Source organism: Molothrus ater, chromosome 1, assembly GCF_012460135.2.
Source record: "Molothrus ater isolate BHLD 08-10-18 breed brown headed cowbird chromosome 1, BPBGC_Mater_1.1, whole genome shotgun sequence".
NCBI classification, from domain to species: domain Eukaryota; kingdom Metazoa; phylum Chordata; class Aves; order Passeriformes; family Icteridae; genus Molothrus; species Molothrus ater.
This window is the reverse complement of record NC_050478.2, coordinates 51,905,191-51,919,509: the sequence shown is the minus strand read 5'-3', so window position 1 is coordinate 51,919,509 and position 14,319 is coordinate 51,905,191. Positions and strand designations below refer to the sequence as shown.

Below are 14,319 nucleotides of genomic sequence, written 5' to 3'. Positions count from 1 at the left end.
AGAGAGACATAAAAGCACTACATCAGTGTTACCAATACATTTTGTAAATCTAATTATAGGTGCATCATCGAAGAACAAAAATACAACACCCACACCCTACCTAATAAACCTTTTTACAGCCCTGATAACCATTAGCCCTGGAAATGAAAATAGGAAAGAGAAAGTGCTACAGCTGCAGAACTGCCTGCAAAAGAAGCAGCTCTACGGGACTTAAAAAGAAAAAAGAATAGGAAAAGAAGTGGATTTGTAAATAAATACACAGCATTTAATTGCAGATCTGAAATAGAGCCTGCTAAGCCTGCAGCAGCCTTTCAAGGCACATGAAGTTTGCTTGGTGGGAAAGCCAAACCAAATTTTTAATAAATAGCATAGCCTGGATTTCAAAGAACATTGGATTCAACCTGTTGAATCTTGGTGTAAGTACAGATTTGGTGTAATTTTAGATGATGTCTCTGGACTTAAGACTTCAGAAACAGAACCTTGTTTGAGGCATAACAATACAAATGGCTGCTTTAACTTCAAAGAAATGTTTAAAAGGTTTCAATAATAGAAACATTCAGCTAAAGCAAGAAAAGGATGAAACTCCAATGACAGAAATATCACCACAAATCCTCCCTGCTTTGTGCAGTGTCATTTCCAATGCACTTCAGACTGTACAGAGAAAGAATGCCAGTGCATCTATTATGGGATCACATGAATGTGCATATTTACCATGAAAGTACAAAAACTCTTCTCAATTTCTATTTTAACAATGACAGAAGATACACAGAATAAAGAATACTAAATTGCTATTCTTTATCCTTCATTCATAGTGCAATATGATTTTAAAAAGAAATTTAAAATATGACATTTCATTTTCAGTTGTGGTGCAGTTTTATCCAGTTTTAACATTATTTAATTCTAAGAAATGGGGGAAATAATCTCTACTATTTTAATAAATTTTAATAGAAGACTACAAATACATTCTTGACAAGCCAATGAGGCAAAACCAAGACCGCAGAAAATAAAAAGTAAAGCTGAATAACCTCTGACACATGCTTACTTATTCTCTCCCAAAAGGAATGCCTAACTCCTCACTTACACATCCCACTCAGAAGTCTGTTACACAGTTACTTTCCAAAATAGAACTTTTGCCTTTAGGTCTCTTCACTGTGGCATATGACACCTAACAGAGATAAAATGGATTTATTTGCTTCATGGTTATGAACTTTGTTTAAATAAGGTTTCCCAATACAATAGTGATTGTCCTCCTCAAGGGAAAATGGAAACACTTGCCTTGTAATCCCTACTCAAATAAAAACACCAGAGCAACTGGCTTAAATATAGCCCATTCAGTAAAACCCCTTGGATTTGGGACTCTGTATGTCATGTCTTCTTGTAGTGACAAAAATCTCCTTGCTTTCATCACTTAAATGAGGTAGAAAAACTTCCAAGTCCAGCAGCAACATCCTGGCATGAAGCTGGTGTGATGAAGAGTCAGGCTGTTGCTGTGTTGAGAGGATGACACAACTGCTATAGACAACTCTTCCCACAACCATTAGTTTGGTGCACTGAGTTTAATACACCCCACTACTTACCCAGCACTACACTGGGCTGTCTTTGACACAAACCCTTGCATATGATTATGTTTTATAGCTCAGCAATTAACATCCATAAGCTTTACTATGAAAAAGTAACTCTTAGATAGGTAGAAAATGTTACAATGCATTAATTTCTGCCAATATAGGTAGCTTTTATAAAATGATAAGAAACAATCGATAAAAGAGAATACTTGAAACAACACAGTAATATTATCTAATGATAGTGGCTTACCTTGGTCTCTGGGTGTAATCTGCACATGGGTAGGGAAGGATGGTATGGGAAGCAACCCTAATTGACAACATGATGCTTCCCTAAAGTCAATGGTGCTACACTGATCTATTCAGCTGAAGGTCTCCCACAGCCTGTTTTAAGTGGTGCTAATATATTTTGGGTCACATATATATTATGAACACATACAGCATTTCCAAAGACAGGGACTTTGGAAATTGTCTGGAGTATAGAGGGTGCTTTAATGAATAAGATACTTTACAAGAAAATAAATATACACCTCTCTCCAGTTTCTGTGTTCTATTACATTTTTTGCTCGCCTTAGACACTCATCCATATTTACCATTCTAATTTTCTGACTACGGGAAGTTAATTTAAAAATGCAAAAAAATATTTTTTCCTACCATGTACACTAAAACTTAAAATTCTGAAGTCTATCTGCATTTTCCTCAGTCTTGTATGAAGACCCCAGGCAGGGATTCTGTAGGCTAGATGATTCTGTTCATTACACCTTTAAAAATCTCATTATTACTTCTTCCTTTACAACCTATCAGCTCAGTCCTTGCACAGATGTATTAACTCTGTATGAAACAGAAAGATCCATTATGTGTTAATAAAGATGTAAACTGTTCATCACCAGTAAGATGCAACTATGCTGACAAAAAGGATGCTATGGCCAGAAAAGTAATCCCTCTGAAAAAGGGTAATACCTACTGTATTCTTCCACTTCCTACCTCTTCCATCTCCCCTCTCTCTGCTGAATGATCCTTAACTTGCATTCTTTGGTAGGACTTACATACCTACCAGCATGCTGTTCTATATAAGCATTAATTGCAGAATCATAGAATGGTTCAGGTTGGAAGAAACCCTAAAGAACATGAAGTTCCAAGGGCAGGGACACCTTCTACTCGACCAGGTTGCTCAGAGTCCCATCCAACCTGGCCTTGAACACTGCCAAGGGTGGGGCAACCACAGCTTCTCTGGGCAACCTCTTCCAGTGTCTCACCACCCTCACAATAAAGAACCTCTCCATAATATCTAATCTAAACCTACTATCAATTTAAAGCCATTCCCACTAGTCCTGTCACTATATAGTCTTGTGAAAAGTCTCCATCTTTCTTTTATGCTCTCTTTAGGTACTGAAAGGTTGCAATTAGGTCACTCTGAAGCCTTCTATTTTCCAGGCTGAACCATCCCAATTTTCTCAGCCTTTTCACATCTCCTGATCCCTTCACCCCACTAATCATCTTCATGACCTCCTCTGGACTCACTCCAGCAGGTCCATGTTGTGGACCCCAGAGCTGGATGCAGCACTGCAGGTGGACTCTCACCAGAGAGGAGCAGAGGGGCAGAATCCCCTCCCTCACCCTCTGGCCACGGTGCTTTGGAGGCAGCCCAGGACACGTTTGTGTCTCTGGGCTGTGAGTGCCCATGGCTGGGTCATGTCCAGCCTCTCATCCAGCAGCACCCCCAGGTCCTTCTCCCCAGGACTGCTCTCCATCCCCCAGCCTGTGCTGGTATTGGGGCTTGCCCATGTCCATGGCAAACAGAGTAGAGCATTTTGTAGTTTCCCCTTTTACAGACTCACAGAATCACAGAAGCCGAGTTGGAAGGGACCCACAAGGATCAGTGAGACCAACTCTGAGCCCTGCACAGCATTATCCCTAAGAGTCACACCATGCACCCAAGACTGTTGTCCAAATACTTACTGAACTCATTTATTTACAGATCATGAATTTTCAGTCTGTAGTGAATAGTATTAACCCAAAGCTTTTTTATCCTATTTTCACTTCTCAAGCTGTAATTTAGATTCCTGAGCATTTTTCTTGAGCCATTCTCCTAGAGGTGAACAGCCATCACTCATTTCTCCATCCTAAAAAATGGGGTAGAATATGGAAATAAAACCCCACAGTGCTCAGAGAGAGAATATAACCCTGCTCTACACACTACTCCAGCCCTCCCCTCACAGTTTGAAACCTTTTGTTCTAACCATTTGATCCCAAGTCCATCAGGGAAGATTTTAGGCCAATTTCATTCTTATACAGGAATCAGCAACAGATTAAGTCAACTGCTTCAGAAGGATCAAACACTTCTCTTGCAAGTGCAGCCCGCTGCAAAGGTAAGCTGGCCTGTCAAGGCAATCTCTGAATTTGCAGAAGCCTGCTGTCCAAGATGCTAGGGTGAAGAACTGTGCTCATCACAAAAGCCTAAACAAGGAAGCAGGTGAAGTGTTAAATATCAAAGGGTCAGGTACTGGCAGAACTTTGAGCCCTAAGACCTGAGAAAAGTGAGTTTACATTTATGCTGCTCACTGGAAATAAATTAACACAAGCAGGAATTTATCCAATAACTCATTAGGGAGGGCACTCCACCAGTGTAGCAGAAGTAGTTGACTGTAATTCAGTGCTTCAGTGGGTGAGGAAAGGTATGGATTTCTCCATCTGCAGCTTTCCTCTAAAAAGGTTAAACCATATCCTACAAATAGCACACTGAGAAACTCTCTCTAGAAAGTATGTGGATATCCACCAGGTGGGAATAATAAGTTAATCTTTATTTCTCTGTATCTCACCATGCAAAAGAAGTAACAGGTTTTTCAGGAAGTTTTGTTCTAGTTTCTAGGTGCTGTAATATCTACCACAATATGATCTATTTCATCACCTAATACTATGAAAACTCACCCGGGATTCTGGCAGTACTGCACCTCCTGTGTTTATTTTAGTACCGTACCACAAAGCACAACTTCAGAGCTTCTCAGGTGTTTACAACTGAAGCCTCAAAGGAAGCAATGAACCCAGAATCACTTCATGACCAACTGGAGCACAAATGGCTTGGATCTTACAATGCTCTATGACAAAAAAAATTCAAAGGGATTTAATTTACCTTGACCTTGTAGTACTCCTTGACTTCAGGCTGAATGGAATCAAAATCACCACTGATGTAATCAGGCAAGAAGCTGAAAGGAAAGCAATGAGCAGTGAAATGAAAAATTAATCCATGTTACTATATTTAGTATTTATTTTCTCAAGAGTACTATGGGCTACAAGCATTAATCTTCATAAAGGAATATGTGTTCCTTAAAGGCATGTTCAAACAAGGTGATGTGAGGTGATACAAAAAAAGGTAACAAAACGAAATGTAAAACTGGTAAATCTATTGTCCCTTTGCTGAGGGAGCTGCACATTACTTAGATGCTTATATATCTCTCTTACTAAGATGCTTATATATCTCTCTGGGTCAGTAAGACTTGTATTTGCCTGGTCCTAGAAAGACAACTTTCAAATATCTTTCAAATGTATCATTCAGTCAGCAAAGTGTTTGAAATAGCATATTTGAGTGCTGTATATCAAGCCTCAGAGGATATCATTTGTCAGAAGATGATGATAATGCTTCTCGGACAGCTGGTATGCCATAAATGTTTCAAGGATTTGTATTTTAGTTGTTAGTGATGTCATCTCATTTCTACTCTTCTCAATTATTAAAAATATTCTCAAAATATGGAAGCCAAATGCTGAGTGATTTTTAACTCACATGAACTTAATTTCAACTCCTAACCATCATTTGTACAGTAATATTGCTGCAGAGAACATAGAAATAATTTTGTGGTATTTATCTTATATTGCCACATGTAGCTTTTTAATTGCAGAATGCTTAAAAAAATTTATTGCATAAATTCATGTCAAATTCCTAATGAAACTTCCCCTGTGCTATAGAATGAACAGCATAAGAATATCTTTTGAAAGAATATCACTGCCCTTCAAACCACTCAACACAGCTTTCCAACTTGCACAATTTCTTGAGTTTTAAGAAGCAGCTGACAGGTGAGAGAGTGTTTCCACTGTTTCAACAGATAAGGCTGCACTGAGTTCTGAAAGTAAAGCTGTGATTTTAGTTAACTCCATGGCTACTATACTTTACAAAGGGGATGACAGTTCATCAGCAAATTAGTTTCCGGTTTAAACTGTGTTACAAGGAATTGAGCAGAGTATATTGGGACATATTTTTTCTACCACATGATTTCAGAAGAATGCTGCAGGGTCTAGAAACTCCGCATATCAGTAAAACTTATAAAAATCTCATGTTCTGTGTCCGTGCAGAGATTTCAAAAGAGATGTGATCACTGGCAACCATTTTCTTTGAAAACTGAAAGCTGCTCCAGTAGAAGCTGGTAAGTACAAGTGCTGTGAGTTAGGTCGTGTGCAACTATGGCATTGCAAATTCCCTGTTTTCCAACATTACTAAGGCTGTTATAAAAGGATATGTTCTAAAAAGAATCCCTCCAGAAGTGATGGTCCAACACTCACTGCAGTGAGAAGGGCAGTCCCTGCTGCACTGGGTTTGACTGAGGACACAGGAATCAAGTAGGAGAAATGCAAATGCTTCAGTGCTGTTTCATATGCCTCCATCAGTATGGTTCAAAACTAAACAGAAAATTAGGTTTGTTCCCTCACTGTAAAGACTGACCTTTCCAATGTACGAAAAATACCACATTTTCAAAAGTTAAAATTTAAATAGTTTTTTTTTTTACCTTTCCATGCATTCCCTAATGAAATATTTACTGAATACAACAAGCCTAAAAACTTGCAGGTATTCTCTTTCAATTTGTTATTTTACAATTATTTATTCCTGCTTGAAACAGAGCCATTAAAAGTAAACTCACTCCAGGCATTTCAGTGGTGGCCCTGAATGCAAGACCTGGAGGTGTTCCAGCAGGTTGGGTAGGAAGAACAGCAGCCATTTGTCATGGAATGCCAGCTTGGTATGACATAGACATCCACTGTGATGAAAAAGCTGTTTATCTTACTGAAAATGCCATACATAAATCTAAAAGTGTCTTTCTTTTTTTTTTTTCCTCTCTACACCAGCTACAAATTGCAGTGCTTTTAAATAATCAACTATTTATTTCTCCTGAATGCTTCAAGAGATAGAAGTGGGAGAAGAATTAGCCAAAAAAACCCAGAAAAGTGTCTTTTAAGAATCAAGTGCTCATTCAGAGCTTTTGTTCTCATCCAAAATGAAACTATTTCCAATCAAAAGCTAGTTTGAATTTTTCCAAGCAGAAGGAACAGGCATTTTAGTTGCACTTTCCATGGGCTCGGCTGGGGCTCCTGGCTGTGCTTCCTGAACACATCTCCTCTTCCAGGAAGCTCTATGCTCATTTTCAACATATCCTCTCTAAACCACTCACTTGAAGCAACCACAAAACCAGAAGTGACTAAAGGGAATAAGGAATTATGGCTGGGGACTTCAAAATTTCAAGATGTCTAAGCCTCCTATTAATGATCATGAAGAGAAGAATTCCTTCTTTTTTCCTTCCCTTTTAGAAACACCAGAAACAAGGAAAGTTCAGAAAGTCATGCCTGATGATTAAAAAAAAAAAAAATTAGTAAATCTCAACTCCACTGTCTGCCTCATAGACATGAAAAAATATGTCTGCTTAATCTTCAGAGGGAGGATGGCTGCTCTTTGTAGCTCATTGACTATGCAAACTAGGAAAAGTGTGGAAGAGGTTTTACAGTTTTTACAGAGAGAAGTTTGATAAGAGGATTCACGTTTACCCCTGAAAGAATTCTCTACCAAGGTCGTTGACATAGAAACCAAGAAAGAAAGAAGGATAAATAAGAGAAACCTGCTTATTCCAATAAGCACTTTGTCTCCCGTGACCAATGAGTAAAGTGGAAACTTATGAGTTTTGTAAGAATGCATAAAAAGCATGCATGCTATAATAAAAACAGGTTTGAAGCCTTCTGAAAATTGAGTGTGCTTCTTTGTATTGTCTCTGTCTCAACTATGATACAAAAGTAAGGGAACATTCAGTATAGAGTCAAAGGCTGCATTTGACACAGTCCTTTTTGAGTTCTGTGGAACAAATTTCTTGATCCAGGTGAGCAGATTTGAGTCAAAGCTCTTTCCAACAAACACAACTGAACAAAGTTTATTGTGCGAAGAATTCTTCTTGACTGACTAACCTCAGAGATTAGCACTGATATAGAAATAGGGGAAATAGTTGAGAGAGTTCTATGGAAAAAAACTTCATACTAAAGTAACTCAAGAATATATGTAATAGTTGGTTTTCACTTGTTTGCTTTCATATAGTTTTGTATTTACTCCTGAGTACAGGCTCTGGTGCAGGAGAACAGGCTTGGGAGAATCACACATCAAGCTTACATCTATTTGAGTGGAAGAAATGATGTCAGGAGAAAAGTAACAAGAAAAGTCTCCCCATAAAAGTTAAAACAGCTGCCCTTATTTAAAGTACAGATTAAAACCAGGTATTATATTAGTCTAACCCATGTTTTCCTGCCCTCTGAACTAAAATTAATGAATAATTCTTATTCTGATGCATAACTGTATTGAAGATGACATATTTCAGTGACATATCTGACACACATCCTTTAGTGAAGGAGTTTAACTTTTTGCCCATGATGGCAAAATATGTCTTTAATTCCTAGTGCAATTTAAAATTTTAATTTCTAAACAGTCTTGATGATGCAGTCTACTGCATTTCAGAACCATATTTTATCAGTCTCATTAGCTATTAATTATCACTATGCATATAAGGTCATGACCAGCTCAGCTGGCTTGATTCTCTGCTGCTTTATATTGACATTTATCAGGAGTGAGCCAAATCCTTAATCCTAATGGGACTGAAAGTACAAAATTCATGTAAGATCAGCCTAGTCTACGAAGTCTTTTCTAGGACTGTCAAGAAGGATAACACCAGGCACTGGGCAACAAAAAATCTTCAGAGGTTTGGGCCAACTGGAGTTTTTCTTACTCTTTTCAATCTCTTTTGGTTTTTCTGCATGTTGAGGGGATTATTCTGTTTGGATTTAGGTGTGTGCTTTCTGTTGTTCTTTGGACTTGCCTTTTTTTTTCCTCATCAGGGTATTTTAGAATCATACTACATCCATCTAAAATGAGTATGGAGTCATGAGGGCCAGGATTACTTTCAGATAAGGACCCAAAGGCACTTCCATGCCAAACTGCTTATCTTTTATCTAACTTCTTTTACATAAAACCCCCATAATTTCCATATGAAACCTTTAAAAGTTTACCTAGCTTAGGAAGGAAAAACAACACTATTTCTCAGCAGTCAGGAGATGGATACCAGCTAGGTGATTTATACAAACTGAGTAAAGGCTGAATGTTGACTGAACAGTTTTATGAACTCCCAGGACCCTGGGCTGGAAAATGGAAAAAAAAAAAAGAGAGATTCCAGCAAGTTTGACATAGTTTCCATTTACCCCAGTAAATTTTTAGTCACCAGCACCATAAAGCAGGAATTGATTCTTATCATAGACAGATTACAAAATAAATAAAAGCTATTATACTCTGAGGTTCTGCAAACAAGCACAACTGTGCCTTTTTCCTTCAAGTGATACATCTAATAGACACAGCAATATTGTTTTTAAATATTCAGCACTAATGTACACTAACATTTAGCATATTTAACACTAGTGTTAAATTTAAAACATCAGAATGTTTGCTTCTTTATTCACTCATTTTAAGAATTCAGTGCGAAGTGTAAAATATGTGTTTTCACACAGTTATGAAAAAGAAAAAAAGAACCACAAAAACCCACACAAAATGATCACACTTTAGCAGTTTATACTAAAGAAAAACCCATGCTGCCTTCTTAAATAAAATGCTTGGGCTAACTGCTCAGCTCTATCATTAATTCAAAGTTACAGTTTCCTAGTACTATTGACTTTTCTTGTGATGCAGCTCCTTTAGCACATAATTGCATGCAATTAACCTTTTTTAAACAAATGTTAACATCAGAGACATGAGCATTTAAAGGCAGTATCTGCAGACCCTTTTATTCCTTCAGCTACAGCATAGAAAATAATCCCATGCAGACAAACCATGTGTTCCCAGCTGTATCATCCAAGGGCTCAGAGTGGGTTCCCTATATTTTTTTCTTCACTACTAAAAATAAATTTGAAAATGGGTGTCTTTTACCCTGGACTGATAGGCACACACAAGCTACATCCCTATGGAATAAAAACCAGTGAGGATAAAATGCTGCAGACTGAACATGAAGCAAAGTCAGCTCTGACTTTTTTAAGCATCTAGCACTTAGGAATACAGAAGATAAAACTCTCTAGCACTACTTCAGGATAAGCATTAAAATCACAGTTTAACAAAAAAACCCATCCAAAGCTAAAACAGAAGTTAATGGTCTCCACTCTACATTTGCTAACTGTTAAGGTGCACTTTCAGCTTGCCCTCCTGATGTCCTGACAGAAAGAGTAAGTGAGGGCTGTTCTCATCAGAAAGGTGTTAGGTCTGTTTAAATCTGTCAAAAGTATACTGTTATCTGCTGTGAAGATCAAAGTGCCTTTTTACTCTCAGAGACATGTACAGCACAAGCAGGTACCTTTTATATATTGTGTCAGAGCAGCATATTTGGATGCTCGAAGTAGCTGCACAGAAGTGAGTTCCTGGGTAAAGGAGAAATGTCAGAGAGTGAGATATATTCAGAGTTTATGTCTTTTCAACCTATAAATACCTTCCTGCATTACCTACAAGGTTACCACAAGAAAGGCTCACACCTGCAGCTCAGAAGCCCAACACAAAAATACCAATATAATTAATCAATTCAAACTGACCATAGAAAAGAATTTCGGTTTGATAGATCTTGAACAGATGACACAAATGATTCCATAACTTACTATTATCAAGAGGCTTTAAAAAACAGCTGAACCCCAGTCCTTAGCTTGTCCACCCTCTACCTCCCAAACAAGACTCTCTTGAAGACAGTAAGCTTACATTTTTTCTGACTCCATGGTTCCCACCACTGCTCTTTCAATCCCCCAAACCTCCCTTATCACTATACAATGTTTGTAGCAGGGTGTCACTGACAATGATGTGCTAGTTCTGTATGAATTCAGAGAGAAAAAACAAGATCAACAAAAAAAACCCCAACCGTTTCCCACACCTTCTTCAAAGGCTTTAATAAACCCTAATGTTCATTATGCAATTCACAAAACAATTCCCAAACAGCACACCACAATAAACCCAGATGTGATTTAATAAGACCTAAGAAAAGTCAGTTTGGATGACTGGTATTTAAACTCTAGGTGTCCTTTCTGTGAACTTTCACACTACTAAGAACATTTAAAAGTCAAGCACAATCAAACAGTAAAGAGTTACATGTGAAAGATGGTCACTGGGATTTCCCTGCTCCCATTACTTTACTTACTCTCACTGGAGTACCTTCAGTACCTGCTCTGAGTTTAGCATCTGATTACATATTTAGAAAAACAGGGAGGAACATCTTTGCAGGGGAGGTTGAGCTTGAAGAAGCCCTTTGCTTCCAGAACTGAAGTAAGTAGCTTGCAGCAGAAATCCTCTAGAGCCCTTTCTACATGAGGAGTCATGAGTACAATGAGAAGAGATTTATCCCCTTACTGAGCAACTTGTTTCAAGCAAACAAGAGGAAATCTGCAGGTTTTCAAAAGTCTGTATTATGCTGACTCTGGGCCTGCATTTTCTTTTCTGATTTTCACATACACATCATTTTATAGATGGATATTCCGTTTTGTGGCTGCAAAGAGACACCTCTACACTTACCTATGAGTAGGATGCCATGAAAAGTGAATTGTCATATAAAAATTTGTTTAAAGAACACCTACTCATAGAAGAAGTCTTCTGAAGAAAACCAGAACATCTGATTACAACACAATTATTGAAAGGCAAAGATGATTTTGTACAGTTATTGAACATGCTTCTTTGTCCTAGGCTCTGATTGCCTGCAGAGAAGCCACTGAGCAAACCATTTTTATTTTTGGTGAAGATGGGCTTGAGTACCTTAAACATATTAACATAATTCCTTCAAGTTTCAAGCCCTTACACTGATAAGGTTTATAATAATTTGCAGACCTGGACTACACAGAGGAACAAAACCTATCACTTCATGTTTTTAGGGATTGTGAGCCCACGTGGCAAGGAATGGAGAAAAGACCCAGAACAGCAGAGAGCTGTTTGAAGTCTGTTGTCTTTGTATGACTGAAACTGGGTAAGTCACTAGGAGGCAGAAGTTTTAATAAACCTTTTTGCTGCTGACCTCTGCTGCAGCTTCTCCAGAGCTGACAGACAAGCAGGATATTCCAGCAGAGCATTAGCATTTCAAAAGGTACCTGCACCTCTTGCCTAGCACAGCACTGCAGCATTAATTAGAGAGACTGCAGAAGATAAATGCGCATACAAAATGAGACTTGGGCTCTATTTGATGCTGAGTAACCTCTACCAAAAAGCACCCTCCCTTTCATCAGATAAACTCAAGGGAGAATTCTCCCATTTCTCCACAATTTAGCTGTACAATGGATGACTGTATTTCATTTTCTGGAACCTGTGATTTAGACAACAAGGTATTGAAAAGTTTAATAGAAATTCTTTTAAGGTTTGTACTAATTGAAAAGATGAAAAGTAGGCTTAGAGCTCTGAAGGAATTGGTGGAAAACTGTTTAGTATACCAGGGTTTCTGTCTCAGTGGGCTGGAGCATCACAGCTCCGTAAAGCTCCTGCACCTGGCAGAGATCCTTCTCACTTTAATCCTTGTTTTGCTCTTCTGGCTCTGTCACAGCCTCTACAGAGTCAAGGTACCAATGCCATATTTTAGTTAGCAAAGTCAACAGGTTTGCAGTTATGAATGCACACAAGCAGTTCTATCTTTCAAGAGATTAAAAGTGTTTGAAACAACTATTTTCATGAGCACAGATGCAATTAAAATGCCTCTGATGAAGCTCTAATTAAAGAATAAAACCACCTTTTATAGTTACTTGACATATGGATGAAATTCAGAAACAAATAAAGCTGCTACTCTCACGTATCAATAAATCTGCCTTCTGATCACAGCCTGATGTACTCAATTGAAATAGTTTTTCTACCAGGGTTTTATATGCTAAACTTTTTATAAGGGATAAAGAATGAGGGACTGACAAAATGTGTTCATCAAGGGAAAAATCAGCTCTCTTGACATTTTCTTCTGTAAAACATTTAAACTGCTGTACCAAACAGGTAAGTTCATACCTATGCTCTGCACCTTAATAGATGCAAAAGAATGTCTGGTTGACAGTGACTTGGTTGACAGACCTAAATTTTTATTTCTTTTCACTGCTCATTAGTGAACAAACCTACTTGCAATGAAATACAGTAATGTAAGGAAACCTGCTGCAGTGTTACCCTGGCTACTATATGAACTGTCTGCTTTCCCAAAGACTCCCAAGTACAAGGAAATGCTATTCTAGCTGTAATTCTCCATTAACTTAGCTGCAGTCAAGTTCCTCCTCTGTCACTGTCATATTTTCTGGAAAAATCCCTTTGCCAGGATTTCTTCTCCTGGGAAGCTGAGAAGCCTCAGAGAAAAAGGAAAAACAATATTATCTCATTTTTCTCTCCTGTTTTGCTGCTTTGGAATGTGGTTGGAAATTGTTTATCCAACAAGTGGTTGTTTGATTGGTTTCATGTGAATTATTTTTACTTAATGACCAATCACCGTCCAGCTGTGTCAGGGCTCTGAGGAGTCAGTCAGGAGTTTTTAATTAATATCTTGTTAAGCCTTCTGTGTGTATCCTTTCTCTATTCTTTAGTATAGTTTTAGTACAGCATTCTTTAATATAATACAATATCATAAAATAATAAATTAGCCTTCTAAGAACGTGGAGTCAGATTCTCAATTCCTCCTTCGTCCTGGGGACCCAGCAAATACCACACTCCCCCCCGGCAGTCAGCTTCCAATGCCTCCTGAAAAAAAGGCTTGTTTTAGAAGTTAGCCATTGCCACCCCCAACACCAGAGGGAACTCCCTACAGCTTCCTGGATGGCTAATCTGAAAAGAAGACGGTGTAATTGCACAACCATGTATCCAGTGTAAGGGTGGGAAATACCCCTTCAGGGAAAAAACCCTAATCTTTGAACTGGCCATATCAAAACCTGAAGTCCTTCTTGCTTCTCAGAGCTTCCTTCACCACTCAAAAACACCAGCTGTCACAGAGATATTCAGAAGATAAAATCTTTTCCTTTCAGCTGGAATAACTGATCAGCAACTAATCAAGCCAAGGTAACTTACAAAAGCTGAAGATCTGGTTTATATTAGTTATTTCACAATTTAGCTAACAGGTGATAAAAGGATGAAGCAAGCCATATCCTTTCAGACCTCTCATACCTGGGAAGTGGCTAGTGTGGACACATGGTACTCTCATTTGACCTACTAAAATGTCACCTTCTGCTTATTAAACTAATTTTACCAAGGAAATACCGATCCTCAGCTCAACATAAAATGGCTTTCATAATCACAGGAGTCTGTGCTGGTTTTTATGTTTGGTACAGACTTGGCAGTCCTAACTCAGGAGAAAAAGCTAACTGCAATTCACAGAATCATAGAAGGATTTCAATGGATAGAACCTTAATGATCATGGTAGTTTCAACTCCACTGCCATGGGAAGGGACACCTTCCATGACATCAGGTTGCTCAAAGTCCCACCTAGACTGGTCTTGAACAATTCCA

The 14,319-nt window shown here is 38.3% G+C and overlaps 1 protein-coding gene across 1 annotated transcript in view; it reads right to left on the bottom strand.

Moving 5' to 3' along the window:
• Positions 1-14,319, bottom strand: part of TPK1 (thiamin pyrophosphokinase 1) — a 304,393-nt gene that overhangs the window by 155,887 nt on the left and 134,187 nt on the right. The window contains 1 exon segment of the mRNA XM_036407049.2: positions 4,690-4,762. Coding sequence (XP_036262942.1) covers positions 4,690-4,762 — 73 coding nt within the window.